At 37.8% G+C, this 23,036-nt stretch overlaps 2 protein-coding genes across 4 annotated transcripts; one reads left to right on the forward strand and one right to left on the reverse strand.

Moving 5' to 3' along the window:
* Positions 1-230: 230 nt before the first annotated feature.
* LOC115011263 (tumor necrosis factor receptor superfamily member 25) lies at positions 231-10,266 on the reverse strand. The gene is made up of 10 exons (XM_029436343.1): positions 10,006-10,266; positions 8,208-8,301; positions 7,989-8,114; positions 7,525-7,659; positions 7,315-7,366; positions 6,288-6,400; positions 5,845-6,009; positions 5,070-5,107; positions 4,755-4,863; positions 231-1,874 (listed from the first exon to the last, which is right to left on the reverse strand). Exons 1-10 carry the CDS (start codon positions 10,018-10,020, stop codon positions 1,561-1,563), a joined length of 1,161 nt encoding a protein of 386 aa, XP_029292203.1. The 5' UTR covers positions 10,021-10,266; the 3' UTR covers positions 231-1,560.
* A 1,936-nt stretch (positions 10,267-12,202) lies between these two features.
* On the forward strand, positions 12,203-21,655 carry znf362b (zinc finger protein 362b). 3 transcript variants are annotated; one of them, XM_029436340.1, is made up of 9 exons: positions 12,203-12,355; positions 14,372-14,435; positions 14,716-14,971; positions 15,394-15,498; positions 16,804-17,137; positions 17,749-17,973; positions 18,214-18,292; positions 18,403-18,561; positions 19,433-21,655. In XM_029436340.1, exons 2-9 carry the CDS (start codon positions 14,373-14,375, stop codon positions 19,547-19,549), a joined length of 1,338 nt encoding a protein of 445 aa, XP_029292200.1. In that variant the 5' UTR covers positions 12,203-12,355; position 14,372; the 3' UTR covers positions 19,550-21,655. The 3 variants fall into 3 exon arrangements, with proteins under 3 accessions (XP_029292200.1, XP_029292202.1, XP_029292201.1); XM_029436342.1 differs by having other exon boundaries at positions 16,819-17,137; XM_029436341.1 differs by lacking the exon at positions 12,203-12,355 and adding an exon at positions 12,552-13,343.
* The last annotated feature ends 1,381 nt before the right edge of the window (positions 21,656-23,036 follow it).

The raw sequence follows: 23,036 nt of genomic DNA on the forward strand, positions 1-23,036 counted from the left end.
TCATCAAACAATCTTTTATTTAACAATCCTGTCAGAATTTCAGATGCTGTAGTTGTAGGTCTATGGGCATACTGCCTTTATGAAAAATGTATCTCTGTATGGGAACTATGCTTTTTCTATCCAGGGAATTTGGACAATGTAGGACAGCTGTTCTTTGTGCTGAAGTAGAATTTGCAATACATGAGATTGGACTAATCCACCTCAAGAATAAAAGTTCCTCCAGCACCCTGCATGCATTTTCTTTGTATGGAGTCCTGTGCACAAAACTGCACACCAGCTGCTGCTGTTCAAACAATTAGCCAATGCTCCCACCTGGTGGCCACAAGCTTTATTTATGACATACTGTATGATGACACTTAGGCTCTTAGAGTACCATGTTACTACACATTTTTAGCATAGGTTACTCCAGTGAGGATACAATTCCTAACCCTGACAGTTTCAGTATAATAATCGACTCATTGAACTTTCTATTAAAATATGCAAAATGTAATAAAATTAAACACAATAGTTATAAAATATATACAAACACATACTGTAATTCACAAGGACCAAAGGCAAAAACCCACAGACCTAGATTTATAATAAAACAATAATTTACTGGATTTAACTGGAAAGTCCAAGTCCTTTACTGTCAGTAGCTGAAATGACACACAAAAGCTCTCAAAGTGAGATACCCCAACCTCACAACAGGAAACCATCAGTTTAGATGGAATATTTGTGGTGAAGAAAAACCCGGCCTACTGCACCCTGACACCCTATATTTGCAGGAAACTGAAAATCTGACATCCTGTGGGGATTTCAGTATTCTTTCCTTACGAGGGTGCGTAACAAGAATGAGTGACTGAGTTCTAATAATAGATTTTCATTCTCAAAGGAGATGACGGAGATGTCAGACGTGCTGCTCAAACATCATACATAGTACACAAAAATGTTCACACAGTTTAAATACATAAACTGAAGAAGAGTCTAACCTAACAGTCGGTCTTTAAGAGACGGCACACAAGAGAGTGGAGCTAAGGTGGTGTGCTAGAGAGAAGGAGATTCCCCCTTCTTTAAATCTCCACCAAGATTACTAGAGTTCTGCCTGAGTGTTAACAAGCCAAAACGCCCTGCTTTAAAATTGTAGTTGTTGTTATTGCTGTTGTTGTCACATGCATTGGAGGAAGCCACTTCTACAGCTGAAACCTATTTCTTTTTTATGTGTAAAATAAATTCTGCATTTTAAGTGTCAATTTGGAGCTAAACCCAATAAAGACTCAAGAAAGGAAACATTATACATGTATCTTGAGTGCATTTGATGATATTTAACCAATAAAAGAAGTAGGGAAAAAAAGGAAATACCCCTATCAGGATCTCTACCGTGCTCTGTAATGCCATTTAACTCTTAGCTAGATTATTAGACACAGCTGCATGACTCAGTATGAGTCATTTGTGACATAATTTCTGTCTGTGGTTGTACAATAGCTACAGTTTGTAACATCCTTTCCAGAAACTGGTGGCCTTGGTTGAAGCACTGTTGTCTCCCATGTAACTTATGCAGGCTGTGAGCCCTTGCTTCAGTTAAAGCTTCCACTGCAGCTTCTCCAGGTTTTCCTGCAGCAGCTGGGCACAGCCGGATAAATCCATGTAGTCCAAGGCCGAGAAGACATTATTCAGGCTCGCAGAGGAGCACTGGCTCCACAGCCTCAGCATCTGGTACTGCCTCTCAATGGAGCCCAGACCCAAACCGGCCTCCAACTCCACGCGCTCCAGCTGTTGATCCGTCACCGAGAGCAGACGCAAGAACTCCTTCCACCTACGCAGGGGCACCTCCTTGATAATGGTGTAGAGGACGATGGCCGGCCAGTGCTCCGATTGCTCATTTTGTTTGGCAGCTGGAAGGAGAGAATCACAAACAATCAGAGGAGACCAAAAACTTTTAGTGAAGTTTTCTAAGAGACTGTGCAGTATTAGTTGGCCAGCAAAAAATCTATAACAAGAAACTAGTATAGAGCTGAGTCTCCAGCGAAATAACAATAGTTTAAGATTGTCTAGGATATTTATGGATTGAATATATTTATTAGAAAAACTAATTTATGAAAGAGGAATAGTGAACAAAATCCTCATCACAATGCCAACAGCACTACACACACAAGGGGGGTTTTCAGCTCAGCCACAATTGCCAGACACAACAACATGACATCATCAATGACTGGAAATGCATTTGTGTTTCAGGTATTCCTAAATTTCAGAGGTTTGCCTGGCAACACAGACATTTAGTAAATAACAACCTGAAAAGCATTATAAAGAGTAAAGCATTCATCTACTGTCATTTGCTTTAAATAAACAAAACTCAAGTCTTGTAAATTATGAAAATCTACGGGTTTGATCAACCTTTCACACTCAATATTACAATTAAAAACACCTGATCATGTCTGGATGTTGATGATTTCAAAGGTGTTAAAAGATGCAAATCATTCACAGAGACATGCATCATTATCTGATTTGTCATTTACCCTAACGTTGACTTGCCGACAGATGCGAAAAAGTGAGGGCGTCCTGTTTTCCAGTTTCCACCTTCACACTGCGGGCCACGTGGTTGATCAATGATAAATTGTGTGCTAAACATGCAGAAATCAAAAGGCTGCCGCTTTGAGTCTGAGAGCACTGCAGAAGAAGACAGGACACCACATCAATAATCAGATGGGGTGGGTGTCACCATGACGCTTTTTTAAATGTTTTATCCCAAGGTGTTTGACATGAGGCATGCATGATGACGAGTGATGCTACATTCAAACAGTTGTGATGTGTTGGAAGCTTAATGATCAAAGCTGAAGAAGATGTGTGCGTCAAAAAACTAAACCTTATTAACTTTTTCCTCTCAACTTTCAAGATTCGGTGTGAAATGAAATGTTTATACTTCATACTTTGAAAATACTTGATATACTTGAATTCGTAGAGACTTCAAAGCTTCTTGAAAATTGGTAGCAGAGGACGTGTACAAAATGTGTGTGAATAGAATTGTTCTTACAAAAAATATTAAAAGTCTGAGGCGAAATGCATTTATGATAAATACAATACACACGTTTGGTAGACATTATTAGATTCAGACAGTAGACGATGGTAATTGAGAAAGTGTTTGTAGTTCAAACTAGGGCTGCAAATACAGTTTATTTTAATTATCGATTAATCTGCTGATACCTTTTTCAATTCATTGATAATAATTTAGTCTATGAAACGTCAAAAATGGCCATCGCAAATACACAGAGCCAAACGAGACGTCTTCACATTACTTGTTGTGTTCGACCAAAAATCAAAATACCACAAAATATTTAGTTTACAATGACACGTAAAAAAGAAAAGCAGCAAATCTTCTCATTTGAGAGTCTGGAATCAGAAAATATTGGAATTGTTTCACAATTTCTGCTTGAATGACAAAATATGAAGGATCATTATCACCACCTCGGAACAACATGAAACAGATGATCTGAAATTCCTTTGGTAAAACTAGTAGAAATGGAGGGGCTGAGTTGGTAAATTACATACAACTGGAACTTTACCTACAATAAGACAGGCAAGAACTAAAATACACTGAATTGTATTTGAAGGAAAAGTACTCAGTAATCAGACTTCCTACTATACCTCTTTTTTCAAATAGGATGTTTGAAGTCTCTCCACCCTTCAAACCACCAGTTTGTCTTTACTTCTGTTGCAGTTCCACCTCAAAAAAGCAGCTTCATAAACGCTCCTGAAAAAGTCTAGACTTGAATATGTTCAAGAACATTTTCACAAAGCTTTCTTCTGGAGAAAGTTGTTTCTTACTTTCAAGATGAAAAATGTCTCTTTGATGATGTGTCTACCTCTCACTACAGTACTGAAACTGCTCTGATGAATTATTTACAGCTTGATTCAGAACAGATCACAACACTGCGTTTAATACACGCTTCCTGTGACTCTATTAAAAATATTGTTTACAGCAGTGATAATATCACGAGATGACCTCTGACCTTCCTTTATAAAGGGTGAAGGGAAAATTATATAGTGCAGATCAATGCACTGCCACATTTTTCTAAAATCTTACAACATTTTTGATATATCTTTCTTGAATAAATAGATAAATAGATCCATGTTTAGCTCCGTAAGCCTATATTAACATGCCATATATCACTTAATTCAAGTTTTTTTTTATGCTACAATGCAAGGCAAAGCAGGGCAAGTTGATTTGTATAGCACCTTCATACCACAAGGTAATGGCTAAAGGCCCGTTGTTCTAAATCCTGCTGAAAGTCCTCTAATTCTTTACATACATAAGGTGACTTATTTTAGCTTATTTTGGAATTGTCTTAATGTGGATGTTAAAATTTAGGTCTGAGATTTCTGGCACGATTTGTGGTCTTTAAAGTTAGTGACTGTCAATTGTTTAGGGGCAACAGGGTGTTGTTGTTGAAAAACAGCCTTTTCATTGATTTTACTTAAAAATGAGAGGTTTGATATGGGCCTGTAATTGTTCATTAGTGCGTTATCTAGATTATTATTTTTTAAGAGTGGCTTAATGACTGCAGTTTTCAGTGCCGGTGGGAAATAGCCTGAGAGCTTATTTGCGGAAGATCTGATGCCATGCAGTAAAAAACATTTTGAAAATGCCTGTAGGTATAATATCAAGCCAGCATGAGGAGGATTTCTGATGCACCTCCTGCACCAGGAGAGAAACAATGATGTTCAACGTCACAATATATTGAACAAAGTCCTTCACAGACTGTGACACTGAATCTTACCTTTGTGTTCACCGTCTGGTACTAGAGCACTGCTGTGGGCTGGATGTTCTGGCGTGGCTGGACTCTGATTGAGAGTCATCATGGGAGTTTCCTCAGTTATGCTAAATGTCTTGAAAGGTCAAACAAGAGAGAGAAAGTAAAAATCTTTGTAGCAAGCACCTTTCTTAAATGTTAGAGAATGATTGTTGAAATTCTTCAGCATTTAAAACACTAATAAATCTTGATAGTTTGTCACAGCTGACTACAAATGGTGATCAAAACGTTCACCTACAGCACAGCAATCTCAACACACAATGCATGAAACTGAGCACAAACCAAAGTGTTCGGGCTGCTGTCTTGATGACTGCGTTGTTCTGTTTGGAGGAAAGCAGATATGATCAGTGTGCTTCCTGCTTTAACAGAATGCACATTTAAAAACTTGCTTACATTTCTGTGACATTTTTTTGTTTAACACTGTATATTGCATATTGGGGAGGTTACTTTTTAAATAGGTTACAGTTACCCTGTTACAAATGTAATAAGTAGTGTAACTATTTATTATTATTTCAGCAATATAATGAAAATTATAACATTTGATTAGTTTTCTAACAAATATTTCAAACTGGACAATAAAGCTGAAAGGTCCTAAAAGCTTAAACCAGGCAGTGTAAACCTCACAACAGTACTCAACAATGATTACTGTCACACTTTTATAACACGTCCTTCAATAAAACCTGAATGTTATATTCTACATATGAGCTTGTTTTTCTTTACCAAAAATAATATAAAACTCAGATGTAGCCCCTTTGTAATCACCAACTTTTCCATTAGTAACAGTAATGACATGTTTTCTCACTAACTGTAACTGAAAATAACATTTAAAAATGTGTAAATTAAATTCCTAACTCCACACATGTAATTGTTTACGCCCCAACACTGGTTAGTTTTGCAAATTGATCATATGTTTTGTATGTGAAACATTAATCTCGAAAATAACTTGTATCTTACGCTGTAAAATAAATGTAGTATGGTAAAAAAGTACAAAAGGAGGTAAGTTGCTGTACTTATACACTTGAGTAAATGTGCTTCGATACATTCCACCAGTGCTTACCGTTGAATTTGGGGTCCTCGACAGGCAGCTCCAGGTCTTTGTTTACACTCCAGCAGAGACACTTGTCTGGGTTTGCGAACAGGTTCCTGACGCAGAGCACGAGCCCAAGAAAGACCAGAATTGTCCCCACGACCAGCACGGGATACTGCCAGACCATTTCCTTCTCTGGTGCGGACACACAGAAACACAGACATCATTCCACCATCCATCATTGCTAACACAGTAGTTCTGTCTAATCCACAGGATAACTTGAACAATATTTAACACTGACCACACATGGTGCAACAAAAAGGGGAATACATCAGGCTCTGTTTAACTCAAGCGAACATCCACAGCTAATATAAAGTACATTTGGGTTAAGAGTCTTAAAACTTCAAAACTATAGAACAGAGAGTTATTCTGTCATTGCACTTGTTGAAGAACAGGACATCTATAGCACTAACTGTTTTTTGGAGCTGGTATCACATAAATCCTTGAAGATGTTGGTATAGTTGCAGCTGTAGATATATTTGGAGAAGGTGGAAATGCAGGTGCTGGGAGTTCTAAACACTCCTTGCTGAAAACAAAACAAAAAAAACATTATAGACAACAGTGGAATCTGGCAACACATGTATCCACACATTAAAGGGTAGCTTTTAAGTCTTCAAACATCAGTCAGTCTTTTAAGGGTTTGTGTTTGCTTAGTTAGCTTAGTGGAGGGATAGTGTAGTAACAAAAAGAGTGACATTTGTGGATTGTGTCCCTTTTCGATTACGTTAAAAGCGCATCAGAAAGGGATCTTTTAAATGCCAGTATGAACAAAAGGAATAACTACAGCAAAAGAATGTTCATATGGGCACTGACTATTGTTATCCTTTAAAAACCTCTAAAAAAGGTAAAACAGCATATTGTGTGCACAGTTGTAATGCTTTATTAGTAATACTCTCACTGTCTTAACAAAACCGCCTTTATTTTGAGAAGTTTAGCATCCGCAGCCACACTGTTCAGCACTGGTAGTGCAGGGCCGCAGTAAAAACAACAGGAACTAAAAGAAATGTGAAAAAATAAATCTTGCAATTTGCAAGAGAATCGCAGACGTTTAAAACCACTCTGAAATTCATGCCATGCTTGATTTGACCACAGAGATTTTAGATCAAAACTAAAAAGGCAGTTAAAAGATCAGATTTGTTTATGTGTGGTCTATAAAAATGTCAAAAACCCAAATCTGAAACGAGATAAAGCAAATTATAACATTTGAGAAGCTGGAGTCAGCACATAGTTGCAATGATTGCTTGATTAAACTACTGAAACAATGTTAGAGATTCATTTTCAGTTTCTGATAGTCTAATATATTAATCCAATAATTATCTCAGCTTCAGTTTTCTGATTTCTGCCCTCAGTTGCGGTTCTGTGTGCGCTCTCTACTTTGTCACTAAAAGTAAAATCGAAACATGTATTTTCAGATAACTGTCATATTGTAAGATGTCCCACCTCTGGCAGAAGGACTGGCAATTCCTTTTGTAGTCAGGCTTCGTATCAATCTCTGAAAAAAAAATGAGATTGTGAGAAATCGAAGAACTATACGTTTTCCTTTTGAGAGTGTTGATATTATATTGAATAAGACAGGATATGGATCAATGTGGCAGCTGTCATCGTCAACCTAGGCCCTAGGTCCTAGGACTTTAACTCCCTTTGACTTACCTTTACAGTATTTAGAATTGCATTTCCGGCAAGCCCTTTCAACGATGGAAGGATTTCCATTGTAGTAGTATCCCATGATACAGTCACATTTCACATCACTATCACAGGTGCACTGTGTTTTTACCACCTCAAAATCTGTGGGGAAAATCAAAACACAGGACTGTGTGTTAATTCTGTGGATTAAGACAGAAACACTGACAAGGTGTCCTCAGGATTTCATGCTGGAGAATAAAATCAGGAAAGCATGATTTGTGGATTATTCTCATCAAGTTTTAAACATTGCTTCAGTCAGCACACGTAATTTTGGGAACTTCATCAGAATGGCATCATATTTTCATTTAGATAACCAAAAAATGTCAATCCAATTTATTATCTTGGTCAAATGTAACCTAAAAAGCTAACACAATACCTCACAAGCGGACAGCATGTGTTTCTATTACCCTATAATGGTACAAGATACTTACTACCACATACGCCACATCTAATGCATGCCTTTGCAGTGTTCTTTATGGCTGTGAATGTGCCAGTACCGCACTTCTTACATCTGTACTTTGCAGCTTGATCATCACAGTTACCAAAATGATAATATCCTGGGAGAACAGGAGAAAGAGAGTTAATATGTGCTTAATCCACTAGAACTGTACAACGCAAGGCCAATACAAAGCTCCTTGTTCACAACTTACCAGGTGGGCACACTTCATAACATGAATCGTTTTTTTCTATTCCCTCAGTGCAACTCTGTCCGATGGAAAGTAAGGCAAGTATCAGTGTGTAAACCTAAAACAGAAGACGAGGTTACAGGTCTGTGTGGAGAAGAAAATGCTCGCAAATTTAACTGACACTTTCACACTACAGCTGACATACAAAGTGACAGCTGTAGCACTATATTACTATACAATACAGCTCATAAAGTCTTTGCTCGGCAGCTTTTGTTTTTTCGTTTTCATGCACCTTTGATATCAAGCAGGTCTTCACATAATTAAATACTTATTTTCAAATAATTTACATCCGTTCCATACATAAACACATACTATGAAGGGATAATAACAAAAACAAAATGTAAAAGAGAGAAACCGAATGTAACAGTCTCTCTCGTCTCTCCATTGGTTCACTGTTTGATTTGGAATTGATTTTAAGATTGTACTGATCACTTATAAAGCACGTCCGGCTTGCTGTTTGTTTATTGCCTTCTGTGTATCCTGCTTTCGCTTTGCTTTGTCTGTCAAAGCACTTTCCGAACTCTGTTTTTGAAGGTGATATATAAACATTGTTATTATTATTGTAATATTATACGCATTAATGGGGATTTGTCCAATTTTGAAAATAAAACTGAAAGATTTGCCAGATCTAGTCAAACTTTCTGGTTGAGCTTTGAGTATGCTTTCGCTGTATGAGTTGGTTGCAGGGTTGTTGTTATTTTCATTTGAGAGGAATTAGTTGTCTAGTAAGCAGTGTAGTGAAGACCGCAATTATAGCTTATGTTGGTAATCTTTAACTCTTTGGACACCACACTGAATAACGATCAATAACTGTGTCACATACTTTCAAAAACCTCCGTTCAAACAATGGTACAATGGTATTGGGCGCCCGGATCACACCATCATCCTAAACAATTCTCACACACTCCTGGAATTTTGTTTTGCCAATTTTTGTTGTGCAGATGAAGCCTGCGAAGTGTAACATGGAGCGCATGCCTGATGCGTATCGATGAGGAATGAACCAGACTCATTTCTAACTACCAAGGCATTTCTGATATCCGTGAGCCCAGCTCCTCTCATCATTGTTCCTGAATGTGATTGAAAGAAGAAGATGCATGGATTGTCTTTAATAAAATGAATACTAACTACACACTTTTTATTAAGTAGGTCAGTTTCCTTCCATCCAACTGTTGTGTGGGGCCTCAAGAGACGGAGAGAAATATCTTTTTCTAAACTGAAGGTATCGGAAGAAGTTAGATATGCCAATCTCTGTCTGCAATTGTTGGAATAAAACAACACTATCCTCTTTAAAAAGGTCCTTTCCTTTACACAAGCAACATGTTGAGCCTTAATGTTACATTACATTACATATATTTTATACTATATACATATTATATATACATATATATTTAACATATATTAAAGTTAACTAATCTGAAACCACAACAATGAGACTGAACATACTGTGTATCTCTCTCACAGTAACATCACCCGGAGTCACTGATGCTCACCCAAGTCACCCAAGAATATACAAATGAATAAATATGTAAGCATTTAAGATAAAAAAAAACAATCAATCCCTTTAACAGACCTTATCTAGCAATGTTGAGACATACTGTCTGTTTGGTCACTTTCAAGGTAACATCAATACTGTATATATATATATATATATATATATATATATATATATATATATATATATATAATGCACTCATAGCAGCTCAATCATCCCTGAAACAAAAATGATCCAAATAAAACTCTAAATCTGATTTGGATTACTTACCAAAACAAAGTCCATGTTGGAAGAGCAGACCGTGAGGAAGTTAAATAACCAACTTTAGATAAGCGTTCATTTTAGTCATTTGAAAAAAAAAGACAGAAGTCAGATGATCACAATATAGTCATCACCAGGCGAGGCCACCTCTAACTTCTCCACGATGATGAGGTCTTCTGACTTTAAGCCATCTGTAGATTTACTCTGAATAAATCATTAAAGGAAGCTGGTGTGTGTTTGTGTGTGTGTATGTGGGTCAGAGCTGTCAGTTCTTTGGAGTCTTCAGAGAAGTGGTGCGAGAAACAGGAAACACAGTGAGATCACTTTACACACACCTACACACACGCGCGTACGTACACACGCACAGGACTATTGGTGGCAACGTCAATGAGTTCCTCCGCCTGACTTTTCTTGTATTTCACTGCAACTCTGAGATAATAACGCTTCAGACACAGGAACTGGTGACATATATGAGAATAATTCATGAGCTGCATACAGTGTTTGGATGTGGGTGGGAACACTGGATAAATTGGGCACATTAGTGGCTTCAATGCAACTCTAGTTTCCTTCTCTTCACAAGTGAGACTAAAACCAAGGATACACATTTAGATGAGATTGTAGGCAGGTATATATTTGAGCGAGGATCAATCAAGTGCAGTAAACACAATCCCTGATCAGGGAGGTGAACATTTTAATTATACATATATATACATATATATATATATATATATATATATATATATATATATATATATATATATATATATATATATATATATATATATACATATATACATATATACATATATATATATATATATATATATATATATATATATATATATATATATATATATATCAAATTAGACGTAAAACATTTAATTGACTGTGGAAAAGCCTTTGAACACACACTGTGCTTCAGCTGTGTGTCGGTGAGTGTTTACTGTAAAATCTTAGTCTTGGCCTATTATTGTATATATAACTTAAGCTATATTAACAATAACTTCTACTGTATGTAAGTAATAATCTGCAACAACAGGCACAATTAATTACTTTATCTTGAAACAGCTTTTTTCACCCACAAAAAGGCGACAAAAGACAAGTTTCAATCAAATGTTTTGATATATAAAAATAATGTTTGTTTCGTGGTTCTGACACTGAAACTGCACTGAAATGATGTCAACACCTGTGAAGTAAGTAAAACAATTATTTAGATACAGGTGTATTAACACAAAACAATGTTGACGTAGTACAGGGTGCCTACAAGATTTAAAATACTGACATAAATGACTTGAATTGATTTGGTTATTTGGAGTCTAGATGTAACACATATTTTTGTTTAAGCTACTTATAAGTATCATTTCTGTTTCAATGTGAAGCAAGTAACTACATATTAAAACATTCCTGTTTTACAGTAAAATATGGTCATTGAAATTCTGTTGAAACAATGTATTTGTGTTGACACAGTATTTATAAATACATGTAATTAAAAACTCTTACTTTTCAACCAAATTTAGCCCAGTTATAATCTTAACAGTGTTGAAGTTTGTGAAAGAAATGTAATTAAAACATTAATTGTTTTAACTTTATTATATATGTAGGTTATTGTTGTAACAATGTGTTCATGATACCTTAATGGCAAGGTCTCTTAATAAAAGAGAATTGTATCTGATACTTTAACCTGGTTAAACAGAGGACAAGAGTTACCTGTAAATCATCAATCAGGTGCATTTAAGTTTGTAATACTACAGGGAGTGTATTTGCAGTAGGCCTATAATAATATAGTAAGATTTCACATTTAAAACATATTATGATAAATACTTGTTCATACAATATGATGCATGATGCAGATTAAAACACCTAACAGCATCTCTGAGAGTAGCTTCAGTAATGTAACACACTGAAAGGAAACTCTTCTTATTTAAGTATTGTTTCTTGCTACATTTAGCAGTCAGTTGCGTTACTAAAGTTAAAAGTGACATTAGGAACGCAGTACTTTTCTTTGTATTGGAGTATTTTTACATTGTGGCGTTGCTATTTCAGGATTTTCTACTTTCACCCCTGCGGATCTGAAAGGCTAAATCCAACCCAAACAAGCGCATGAAATAACGATATTAGATTCATCATGCATGCACGCTGTCCGTTAAACGTGAATAAAAGTAGGTCATCGTCTAAAAATCCACAGCAACATTAGCAGAATATTCCCCTCTGAGTGTGTACTGTACTGAGCTTGCAGCAGCACCCAGAAGTGAACAAAGCGACCCGGAAGCGGTGGTCCGACTGGAGGCAGGCAGAAAGAACATCAAGCTTTTATATTATAGCTGTACTCGCAAGACAATATCTGCAATCAGGACTCAAGGTATTTGTGCATGTCTTTTGGTGTCTTCGCTGCTGTGCATTTCTCTGATAACCGATAGCCTCCTAAATGCGTGCATTGTGCACAAAACGCAATTGCTGTCCTTTGATTCGTCCAAAAGTTGCAGAATGTGAAAAAAAAGCAGCCCTAAAAGTGAAATTTGGTTAAGATGGCTCAGCGTCTTTCGGGAGGAAGGGCATTGTGCGCCGGTTACATGTTGACCTTACAGCGTTGCTACGGTTGTTTTAAATCGATGTGGTGTTTGGGGAGAGTCTGCATCTTGTCCGTTTCCGTGCTGTTTTTGCAGGGCATGGTTGTTGTAGGAAGTGTCAGTTTTTTTTAAGAGGTGGGGAGGCCGGGCTATTCAAACCTGCAATTCGCCGTAAACAATCATTCATGCCTTTGACATGATAAACACACCTTTGTGTCCGCGTCGGCTCACTTATTCTCCCCTAACACCATCTTCACGATCAGATGTTCATGCTCCTACATTTTTGGGGTCTGCAGAATATGGCGTCCCGCCTTATAAAAATAAGGCTGCCATTTTTGTTTCTCTTTTGTCTGGAAATGTTTAAAGAAAACTGTCTGAGAATGTCTGAGTCGCACCGGGAGGGTCGATCCGTAAAAGCCTCCATCAGTGGGAGTGCTGAGATGCTCTCACACAGCCGACATGTCCGAAAAGTCAAAGAATGGAAAGTTTTTTGTACATGTCGTTTATCTGCACATTTAATGCGACGTTCACTTATTTTCAGGGTTTCACTCTCAGACAAAAGGAATAGAGGGGCTAAATGTCCAAGCTAATCGGCTAAGGCTGTGTCACACTGGTGTCTTTTTATAGGTGACACAATATTTCTCGGTGACGTTTGACCTGTGATAACTTTAAGGTGACAGTGTGGCACTGTAGGCCTAATGTACACACTGAGTTATTAACAGAAATGTAGCAGCAACTTCTCACACTGTTAACAAATAAGTCTTGACATCGTGTTCCAAGGTGTTTGACTTTATCATACATTTTAACAAAATAGTTCATTTTATTTTCAAGGTTAATGCAGGTCCTTAAAAATCTTATAACATATTTGAAATCCAGTTTTTTTGGAGGAAGAAATTTGAACTTGATGTCCACTTGCTACATTGTACAACTGTCTCTCAGGGTCTTCCTCAGTGGATGGAGTTTGCTCTTGATCACTACTGAGGAAGACTGAGATGTGGATGAAAGCCAAAAAAAGTCTAACAAGTGAAACTTGAATTACTATATGTGTTTTTTCAAACTATGCATTTCCATGTTCCAGGTCTAGTTACATCCAATTTTACCAGCCTAAAATACGTTAAATTGTCTTAAATTTGTATTTATAAATTCTTCATTTAAATGTATTTTTTTTTAAACAAAATTATTTTAATATTTTATACTAAATGCCCATAAAACTCAACACTTTACCTCTTTGTGTAACCTACATACACACACTCAGATGTGGTTTAAAAAAAAGGGTCTTTTTTTTATTTAGGTTAACCCAACTTCCTTTTTACTTATCATAAAAATAAATAAAAATAATAACCATGGTATTTGTCCTACAGGAAATTGAAACAAATGTATATGAATGCACGCCGTTAAATATTAAATATGAACTTCTATGATGCCTCTCTTAAACTAGGTTTAGGTCTTGCAAAGGTTTCAAAAGTTTCTTAACAATATCTGCCCTCAGTGGAGCAGTTTGAGAGCCACACATTGTTCTTAATGCTTAATTTTGTGATTAAGCATGGAAGTGCATGCAAAGCTTGATGAAATTGTTTGCGATGGAAACTAATAAAATGTATACAGTCATTTTAGGTCAAAGGAAACGTTGAAACTTTGACCTACCTATCATCGTTAAAGTCTGTAACATTAACACGTTCTGCCTACAGATCTTGTTCCCAACCTTTAGACACAAACTTTAGTTTGTATCATAAACACTTTTGTATATCACATCATCATATATCAAAACTTGACTTTTGAATGTGACTAAAATAAATGTCTCATTTCAGGATGGCAGAGCCTCGATTTAACAACCCGTATTTCTGGCCGCCACCTCCATCCATGCCAGGCCAGGTAAGTCCATTCACCACTTGTAATTACTGGGACATTTAAATCTTTACTTGCCATTTGTTTCCATGTGTGAATGTTTTCAGCCATTCAGCACCAGTCTGTCTGTGAAACAAACTCTCTGAGTGAGAATCTGTCACCGTTTGCTCTCCTAGATAAAAAAATAATTGAACTTGTACTGTGTGCTGCTGGTCAGTGTTTTCTATCCTGGGATGTGTTTTTTTGGAGCATCAACAACATTCACGGTGGTTGTTTTCTGTTGAGCATAACCCGTTTCCTCTTTCAGCTGGATAACCTGGTGCTCATTAACAAGATCAAGGAGCAACTGATGGCTGAGAAGATCCGACCCCTGCACCTGCCACCTACCTCCTCCCCTTCCCAGCAGTCTCTGCTGCTGCCCACCTCGTCCCCGGACGGCAGCTCGCAGCACATTATGTCGATGCAAAAGCTCCAGCAGGTGTCAGGTCACCACCTGCAGCAACAGGGCTCTGGACTACCGGACATCGCTCTGCATGCTCGCCCCGCCTCCAGCTCTGGACAAGGTACTGTCATCACTTTACAGTTTGCAGTATCAAGAGTTTACTTGTTTATTTTTATATTTTGATCGGATGTTTTCTGTTTCCAATTTTTGTTTCCTTGATGAAAAGTCATCGTAAGGCTTGTATGTGAAAAGCGCTTGTATCAAGTGAACATGATATACAAAATTTGGATATTGGTACCGCAGCTCAGCCATCATATTGGCACAGAAAATGTCAAACCATACCAAGTTGTTTGTTAAATCTCTAAGTTGAAGTTAAATAGCTATCTACGTAACTGATATGTATTTTAAAGGTCTGTGGTTTCATGTTGACGTCCCATTGTGTGGTATTGTCTGACCTTTACACAGCGTTATGCTTATATATGTTTATATCAAGACACAATTTACTGTTCACTGATTAAAATGCCATCACCTGCCAACTTCCAGATGGAAACATGGACGACAAGTCAGCAGTGAAGGCCAAAGGATTGTGGGAAGACTGGCACATGAGGCAGCTCAGCGAGCAACAGATCCGGGTCAACCATCGAGCAGGTACTGCAGTCAGTTGGTCTCCGCGGTCTGTTGACAGCAGGAAATAACAGCAAGAAAATCCGTCTCTGACAGCAGTGTGATCAGTCATTCTGTTAAACTGTCTCAGTAGATTAGGATACACACATGTATGCAGTAAAGGTACAATGGACATACCACAGCTGGTAATAAGTACATCTACTGAACTAACATTCAGTGTGAATTCAGGCAGTCCGCACTGGAAACTGCTGAAGTATTTAATGCATCATTAGTTAGTTAGTATAAAGGTGTGCAAATCATCAAATAAGACATTTTATTAAACAGTTCCTGAGGCTTAAAGTGGCGAAAATAAACAGAGAGAGTGTTTTACAGGCTGAGCAGTGCATTAGAGTTCCAATACTAAAGAATATAATAAAGTAAACATTTAGTATAAAAGAAACAATATAACTGTTTCAGACAATTTAAACAATATAACCAGAACATATTTCATATGCAATGTATGGCAGGTGGATGAATTATAGTTGTGTAACGTTGCACAACCAGAGCAGTGGTTTTGTGAGTTATAGCACTACAAATCATCAAGTATTATTTACATTACTGCTAACCATCATGCAAACTACTGCTGTGCTTTTTAATTAAGTATAAACATATTAGTATCAAAATGTATTTGAAAGTACAAAAAGTACAAGTACTCATTCTGCCAATTTCACAATAATATACTGTGTGTAACATTACTGATTACATTGCATTAATGTGTTCAGCACTGAAGTCTTTTCTTTTTACTATATACTGTATATACTGTCGGGTAGCTTGTGAATTTCACCAAGAGATCAATAAAGTTTATCTTAACCTATAAAAAATACATGATAAATGATTAGTTTATTATATTTTAATTATTAATCTGAATTTGAATCTTTAAAATAACTAAAGCTGACAGAAACAATGTAGGGGAATAAAAAGTGCAATAATTCCCTCATGTAGTGGAGTAGAAGCATAAAGTAGCTGGAATTGGAAATACTCAAGTAAAGTACAATAGCTCAAAATTGTACATAAGTACAGTACTTCATTAAATGTACTTAGAAACTGTCCACCACTGCGGAAATGAAAGGCTCTTTGGAATAGTAGTATACATTAATCTAAAACTGTCGCATGCTTTCATATTTTGTCATCAAAGATGTACCTGTGTACCAGAAATGTAACTCTGACACGCCTCTCAAGTCGTGTGCAGTGTCGTGTGCAGTGTCGTGTGCAGTGTCGTGTGCAGTGTCGTGTGCAGTGTCGTGTGCAGTGTCATGTGCAGTGTCGTGTAAGGTGCTATAATAGTTGTAGTTTTAACTCCCACAGGTCTGGCTCCTTCATCCCGACCCGACAACCACAGCATCTCCGAGGCCCTGACCCCCACGACTCCAACCTCCATCAGCCAGAACCGCCTGGGCGGGGCCCCTTGTGTGAACATCATCTCTGGGCTGGCTAGCAGCCCTGGCATGGACCACATGAAAATGGGAGGCCTGGCTGGACTGTTGGGCCCCCCACCCAAGGCAACCCGGGGACGGAAGAAGATCAAAGCTGAAAACGCGACGGGTCCTCTGCTGGTGGTGCCCTACCCCATCCTCGCTGACCAAGGCTGTATCACTGTGGCACCCAAAGAGGGAAAAACTTACAGGTTGGGCACAGGAAGCTGCTGCTGTTTTCTTACTGCATCACAGGGGGGGGGGGGATAGTTCCTTTCAGCACTGGCCTTCCAAAGCCAATTCACAAATTGAATTGCGGTCTGCAAAAGATCAATAGACGATTGGTTGAGACAAGTTTGGTTTTAAGTCAGCTGTAGGTGATTGATGCGCTCCTTACTGAGACATCAATATGAACCATCTTTCACCTGTCGACTGATCTTTGCCTCCTTATATCACCTGTAAACTTATTATTTTAGTTTAGTAAACTTAATTTGTTACTTTAGCGCAATGCAGGTCGGTAGGAATTGTCCTAACTTATTGGATAATAAACCATTACATAATTATTTTTGAATGAATATAGGATAAAGCTCTACTCTGACTTTGGTTGGGACTCAGTGCTACTGCTACTTTGGATTCCATTATGATTCAGAATTGGTTGCGTTTTGCTGTATATCTCTTGTAAATGACTGAAGTGGTCTTGGTATTTTGGACAGCAATGGTTTAAAACTTTCAAACATTAATGGTGTTTCATTGTATAGTCTTGACTGAAACAACCTGATCACCTTTTCTGATCCTTTTTGTTTTGTTTGTTTTTGTCACCAAGATGCAAAGTGTGCCCGCTCACCTTCTTAACCAAGTCAGACATGCAGATTCACTCCAAGACCCACACAGAGGCCAAACCTCACAAGTGTCCCCACTGCTCCAAGACGTTCGCCAACGCCTCCTACCTGTCCCAGCACCTGCGCATCCACCTGGGGATCAAACCCTACCACTGCTCCTACTGCGAGAACTCCTTCCGTCAGCTGTCCCACCTGCAGCAGCACACCAGGTCGGTGCGGGAGTCGACCTAGTGTCTAGAAAAGAAATAGCCACCGAGGAGCTACTGCTAACTCACCGTGCTACACTCACTAATCTACAACAGTATTTGGAAATGTGTTTTGTTTTCTTGCAGATAATTTTACACTCATTTAACTCGTTGACAATTATAGTTATAGTTGGAGTTACAGAATCTGTTGTGGAAGTAATTAAAAAGCTGAGATTTTAGTAATTTCCGCTTCTTTTGCCACAGAATCCACACTGGCGATAGGCCTTATAAATGTGCTCACCCCGGATGTGAAAAGGCTTTTACCCAGCTGTCTAACCTCCAGGTCAGTACATGGTCACACAACTTAATTCTGCCACAATAGATATTACAACAAGACACAGTGCGCAGGCAGATGTCCACATTAACAGCTTCTGTCCGTTTCTTCCCTTACAGTCTCACCAGAGGCAGCACAATAAAGACAAGCCGTATAAATGTCCTAACTGCTACCGTGCCTACTCAGACTCTGCATCGTTGCAGATCCACTTGTCAGCGCATGCCATCAAAAATGCGAAGGCCTACTGCTGTAGCATGTGTGGCCGAGCATACACCTCAGTGAGTACACCACGGCTTATCTGCCTGTTATCTTCATGTGTGTCAGCTTTTCCCACTGTGCCTTCCGTCAAACTGTTTGGCAGATAAGATGATGGCCTTTGATGATACTCTGCCTGACATGGCCTGAAACTAGCTGTGTTTCCTGTTTGTCATATTTAGCAATGCAACATGTTCTTCCTCTTATTCGATCATACAGAAAAGAAGTGAATCCACTTCTCTTTTTTTGACATACAGGGATCTAGCGAGTACTAGTTCAATTGATCATGAGAATGGGTTGGTTGGTCATAACATCATTTTAATGCCATTTTCTTTTTACTGCTGCCAGCTTCTAAAATGTTAAATATTGGCAGTTTTTTCTTCAGACAAAAAAAAAACTATTTCTAAAAGCAAGAGCTCCTTATAGTGAGTGCTTCTCAACCTTGTGCCATTGAGGCGGAGCAGGTTTAATTTCAAACAAAACACAACACATAATTTTGCCAATTAGCACACATTCAACTCATCTGTGAAATCAGCACCTGCTGTAGTTGTTGGTTGAAATGTGAACAGCGGTCCGTTCAAATGTGTTTTCTTTTGCTCCCTCCAAGTTTAAAGTGTGCTAACGTTGTTACATCTTGCTCAATCTAATGACTTTGCATACATTTATCTAGAATATGTCTTATTCTTACTGGTATATTTGAGTTTATGAGTAAAGAAAAGGGTCAAATGTCCTTTGAAGATAAAATATCAGTCAGCAGTGAAGAAGGAAATGTAAATGTGATCGCTGATATGTTGTTTTTTAAGAAGAAGAAAAAAGGGTTTATTTATGGGATGCTGCCTCTAATGGCAGTAACTACATTTTGAACCATTTGGTGTGTTTTCATGTCTTTTGTAGGAGACCTACCTTATGAAGCACATGTCCAAACACACGGTGGTGGAGCACCTAGTGAACCATCAGTCGCCTCAGAGGAACGAGTCCCCCAGCATCCCCATCCGCATCTCCCTCATCTGAGCCCCCGGCCGCTCAGCAGCGGGTCGGATTCAAAGTCTACGTTAGGCTGGAGCTTATGAGGCCCTGCACCCACAGCCATCTACATAAGGCTTACATTAGCATTATGACAGCTGACATAAGCATTCAGTGCTAGATTCAGTAAACAGGCTGCCTCCATGATCCATCTTGACACAGGCCGTCTGTCAAAAATGAGCACAGCGTTATTTTGTGAATGTAAAAAATACAGCTAGATGTTGTCCGGAGGATCGAGTGGCAAAGAATGTCTTGCGTCAGATTCAATAAGCACTTTCGTAAGCGTCATGTAAACTGCCGGATGCATTGGGCATGAGAAATGTTTTTAGTTAGGTTTGTTTTTTTCCCTCTTCCATGAAATGGGTTTCCAAAATGTGCCAGATGATATTTGCCCTTTTATAGAGACTTGAGAGAATAGAAAAAAATGTTTGCTGGGTGTATTCTAGAGACATCCAAAGATAATCTTAAAGCACTTTTAGGCCTTGTGGTTTTGGCTCAAATTGTTTCAATCTTGTTGGATGGAAAATGCCAAAGGGCATTACTTGTGGCAGCTAAGAGCACTGACTGTGTATAAAAAAAACAGTCTTTTTATGTTACTTTCTTTGTTTTTACTCACATTTTTGTGCAAGTACACATTTACAGGGTCATCTAAATTTGAAGAAAGGCAATCGGTAGATGACAATTTAAACATTTAATGATTGTATTGAGAAGTTGCATTATTGACTTAGGGAGGAAAAAAGTAAAGCAACATGGAAGGGAAGAAGGATGAATGTTTTTTTTTTTTATTATTCCAAAATCTTTCACTCCATATCCATCTTTATGGCACCTTTGTGATCACAACACATGATCAATGAAACACTGCTTTTTACATTGTGTTTTCCTCACGTCCCGTTAAGTAGTGCCATATTTGAACCTTGTCGAGGTTTTAAGAGGAAGCAAATCTTGTTATAGTGCGTCTGCTTTCTGGACTCAGTTAAGCTTTGACTATTATTTCCTAGTGTTAGAGGTTGAATACATTGCACATGTATCAGTGCCAGTTCTGCTCTACTCAGCCCTACTTTCAAACACACTTCAGCTGAAATTTCAATTTTACTCGAGTGGTCAATTTTAAACCCAAACATTGGACCAAATGTGAAGTTATTGTACAGCTACTCTGACCCAGTTAAGTATTTTATAAATCTTTAATAAGCTTTACCCATTTTTGGAATAAACTGCAGTATAAGTCATATTCCATAGGCCTATGTTTTGAGTTTATGTGGAGGTGATGCTTCTCCTTTTTTGGGTTTTTTTTCTCTTTTAGTATTCTTTTTATTGTACACAGTATTGTTTTCTGTATTTTTACTGTAACTTTAACCTCTGGATGGTACTAATAGAGTACCCTGTATTCTTCAGGGCACTGCAGAAAAGGTGCTACAGCTAGATGTTACGTTTGAGATGGAACTGAGAATAATGTATAATACATATATAGTATGTTTTCAAAAGAATAAAAACTTATTACTCAAGCCACTGGCCTGAAAACAGACATTTACGCCAACAACAGACCCTGCCTCTTCAACTTACTCTCTCTTTTGAGATAATGGGAAAATGTACATGTTGCTGTACTGTAAAACATGTTACTCATTTATAGTACCTATTTTTTTAGTTTTCATAAACATGCATTGTTTGGGTTTTGTAAAAGTTTATGTATGAACTTAACTGTAATTATTTTAGTCTACCCATATGTTATTAATATTCATGTTTTATATCAGTTATTTACATGTAAGCCTTAACTGTTTTATCATCCCATTTCCATTACTCTGTATTGTGTTCTGCAGTATTCAGTCGTGTAAACATTTTCGTTTTTTTCCTTCCGCATGGAGTTCCTGAGCTGTAATCTGTACGATACCTGTTTAACCCATGTTCTCAATGAAAAGATATTGCGTAGATTTATTACACTTTTTCCTGTCTTGCATTGTGGTTTCATATACAGTTTCTAGACGACTAAATATGCACAGCCAAGACTGGGAAGTTAAACTAAGGTTATCAATGTTTAAAAAAAAGGAAAAAAAGCTTTGTATCTTTACCTTGTTTAATAAACAGACTGTTATAAATTCATCACTAATTGCTTGGTTTGTACTAAACTGTACATGACCATGAGATGGGGGGGGGGGGGAGAGAAATCAAGCATTACGTTAATTCATTCACTTTTATTTATGAAAAAATATTCTGATGTTTTAAACATTTATTTACAAAGATACAGCAAAAGTCAAAGTTTACATATCTGTCGCAAATAGGCTTTTGCTATTCGATGTGTTGGCGCAGCAGCAAGATAAAGTTAAACACTTCATCAGTTCAGGCACATTGAAGACTAAATGGACAATGGACAGTTTCCACAGTGAACAATTCTAATATAGACACAAAATAATAATGGTGTTATGAAAAGGTTCATCTGTATTTTATTCCCATGTCACACACATTGTACTCTTTTATACAAGAGTACTTTGTGATCAGGCGTCCCCAGAGGACACCAAATCACTGAGGTTGACATTTTTGGCTGTTTTTTAAAACCACAAGCAAAGCTGCACATTGTGAACACTGTAGTGGCTGCAGCTGACAAGCAACAGGAGTGACAGACTTAAGAAAGGACCCCAACATTTACACTCTGTTTACCACAGTCTCTTATTGGACATAAAGTTGTCAATGTTATATACAAGTATGATTTTGTAAGAATGCTGATATGTTCCACTGCTACAATTTCCAAAAATGTAAACAAGTAAAACTTCTTATAAAGTGCTCAGTTTAAAATAATCCAACTCAACTCTCCCTAATGAAATGTCTTTAACATTCACTGCGCTAGTGGGAAATACATTACCTTATCTTGTACCATTACATTAAAATACGATCATTTCTCCCGTAAGCAAACACAAGGCTTCCAAGCGTTCTGATTTGCTTTGATGTGCCCATGCAAACAACTGACCAACCTCCCAGGCATATGCACACATGTGCATTCAAACAAGGTTTGTCCCAATCAAATCTCTCATTACATCAGGTTTCCTTTAAAATGTCATAAAAAATGTTTGACACTTGCTCAGGCTTTTCTTTTCTTTTTACAATTCCTTCACATTTCCACTGTGAACCTGAAATCAAAAAGCAGTAGGCTACTAGCAAGCCAAACAAGATTCTGCTTCGCAATACAAAAGAGCACCCTACACCCTGAGCAGAACTGCAATGGAAGCTCCCTTTCATTATTACTGCCTTTTAACAAGGGTTATTTATTATTTGACATATTCTTCCCCTCCATTATTCACATTAGTGTCTATAGTGGAAGTGGCGGATACGTTGACTCAGTGCTTTTCCACCGAGGCAGCTGCGGGGGCTGGTTTGGAGCCGGAGCCCGATTTGGTGTTTCCAACCACAGATCATGGTGAGTACAATGAAGAGTAGAAGGTTGTTGTAAAAAGTCGTGCTTGCAATTCAATTTTGCTTCGGAAGAGCA

The sequence above is a fragment of the Cottoperca gobio genome, chromosome 7, assembly GCF_900634415.1.
Source record: "Cottoperca gobio chromosome 7, fCotGob3.1, whole genome shotgun sequence".
NCBI lineage: Eukaryota > Metazoa > Chordata > Actinopteri > Perciformes > Bovichtidae > Cottoperca > Cottoperca gobio.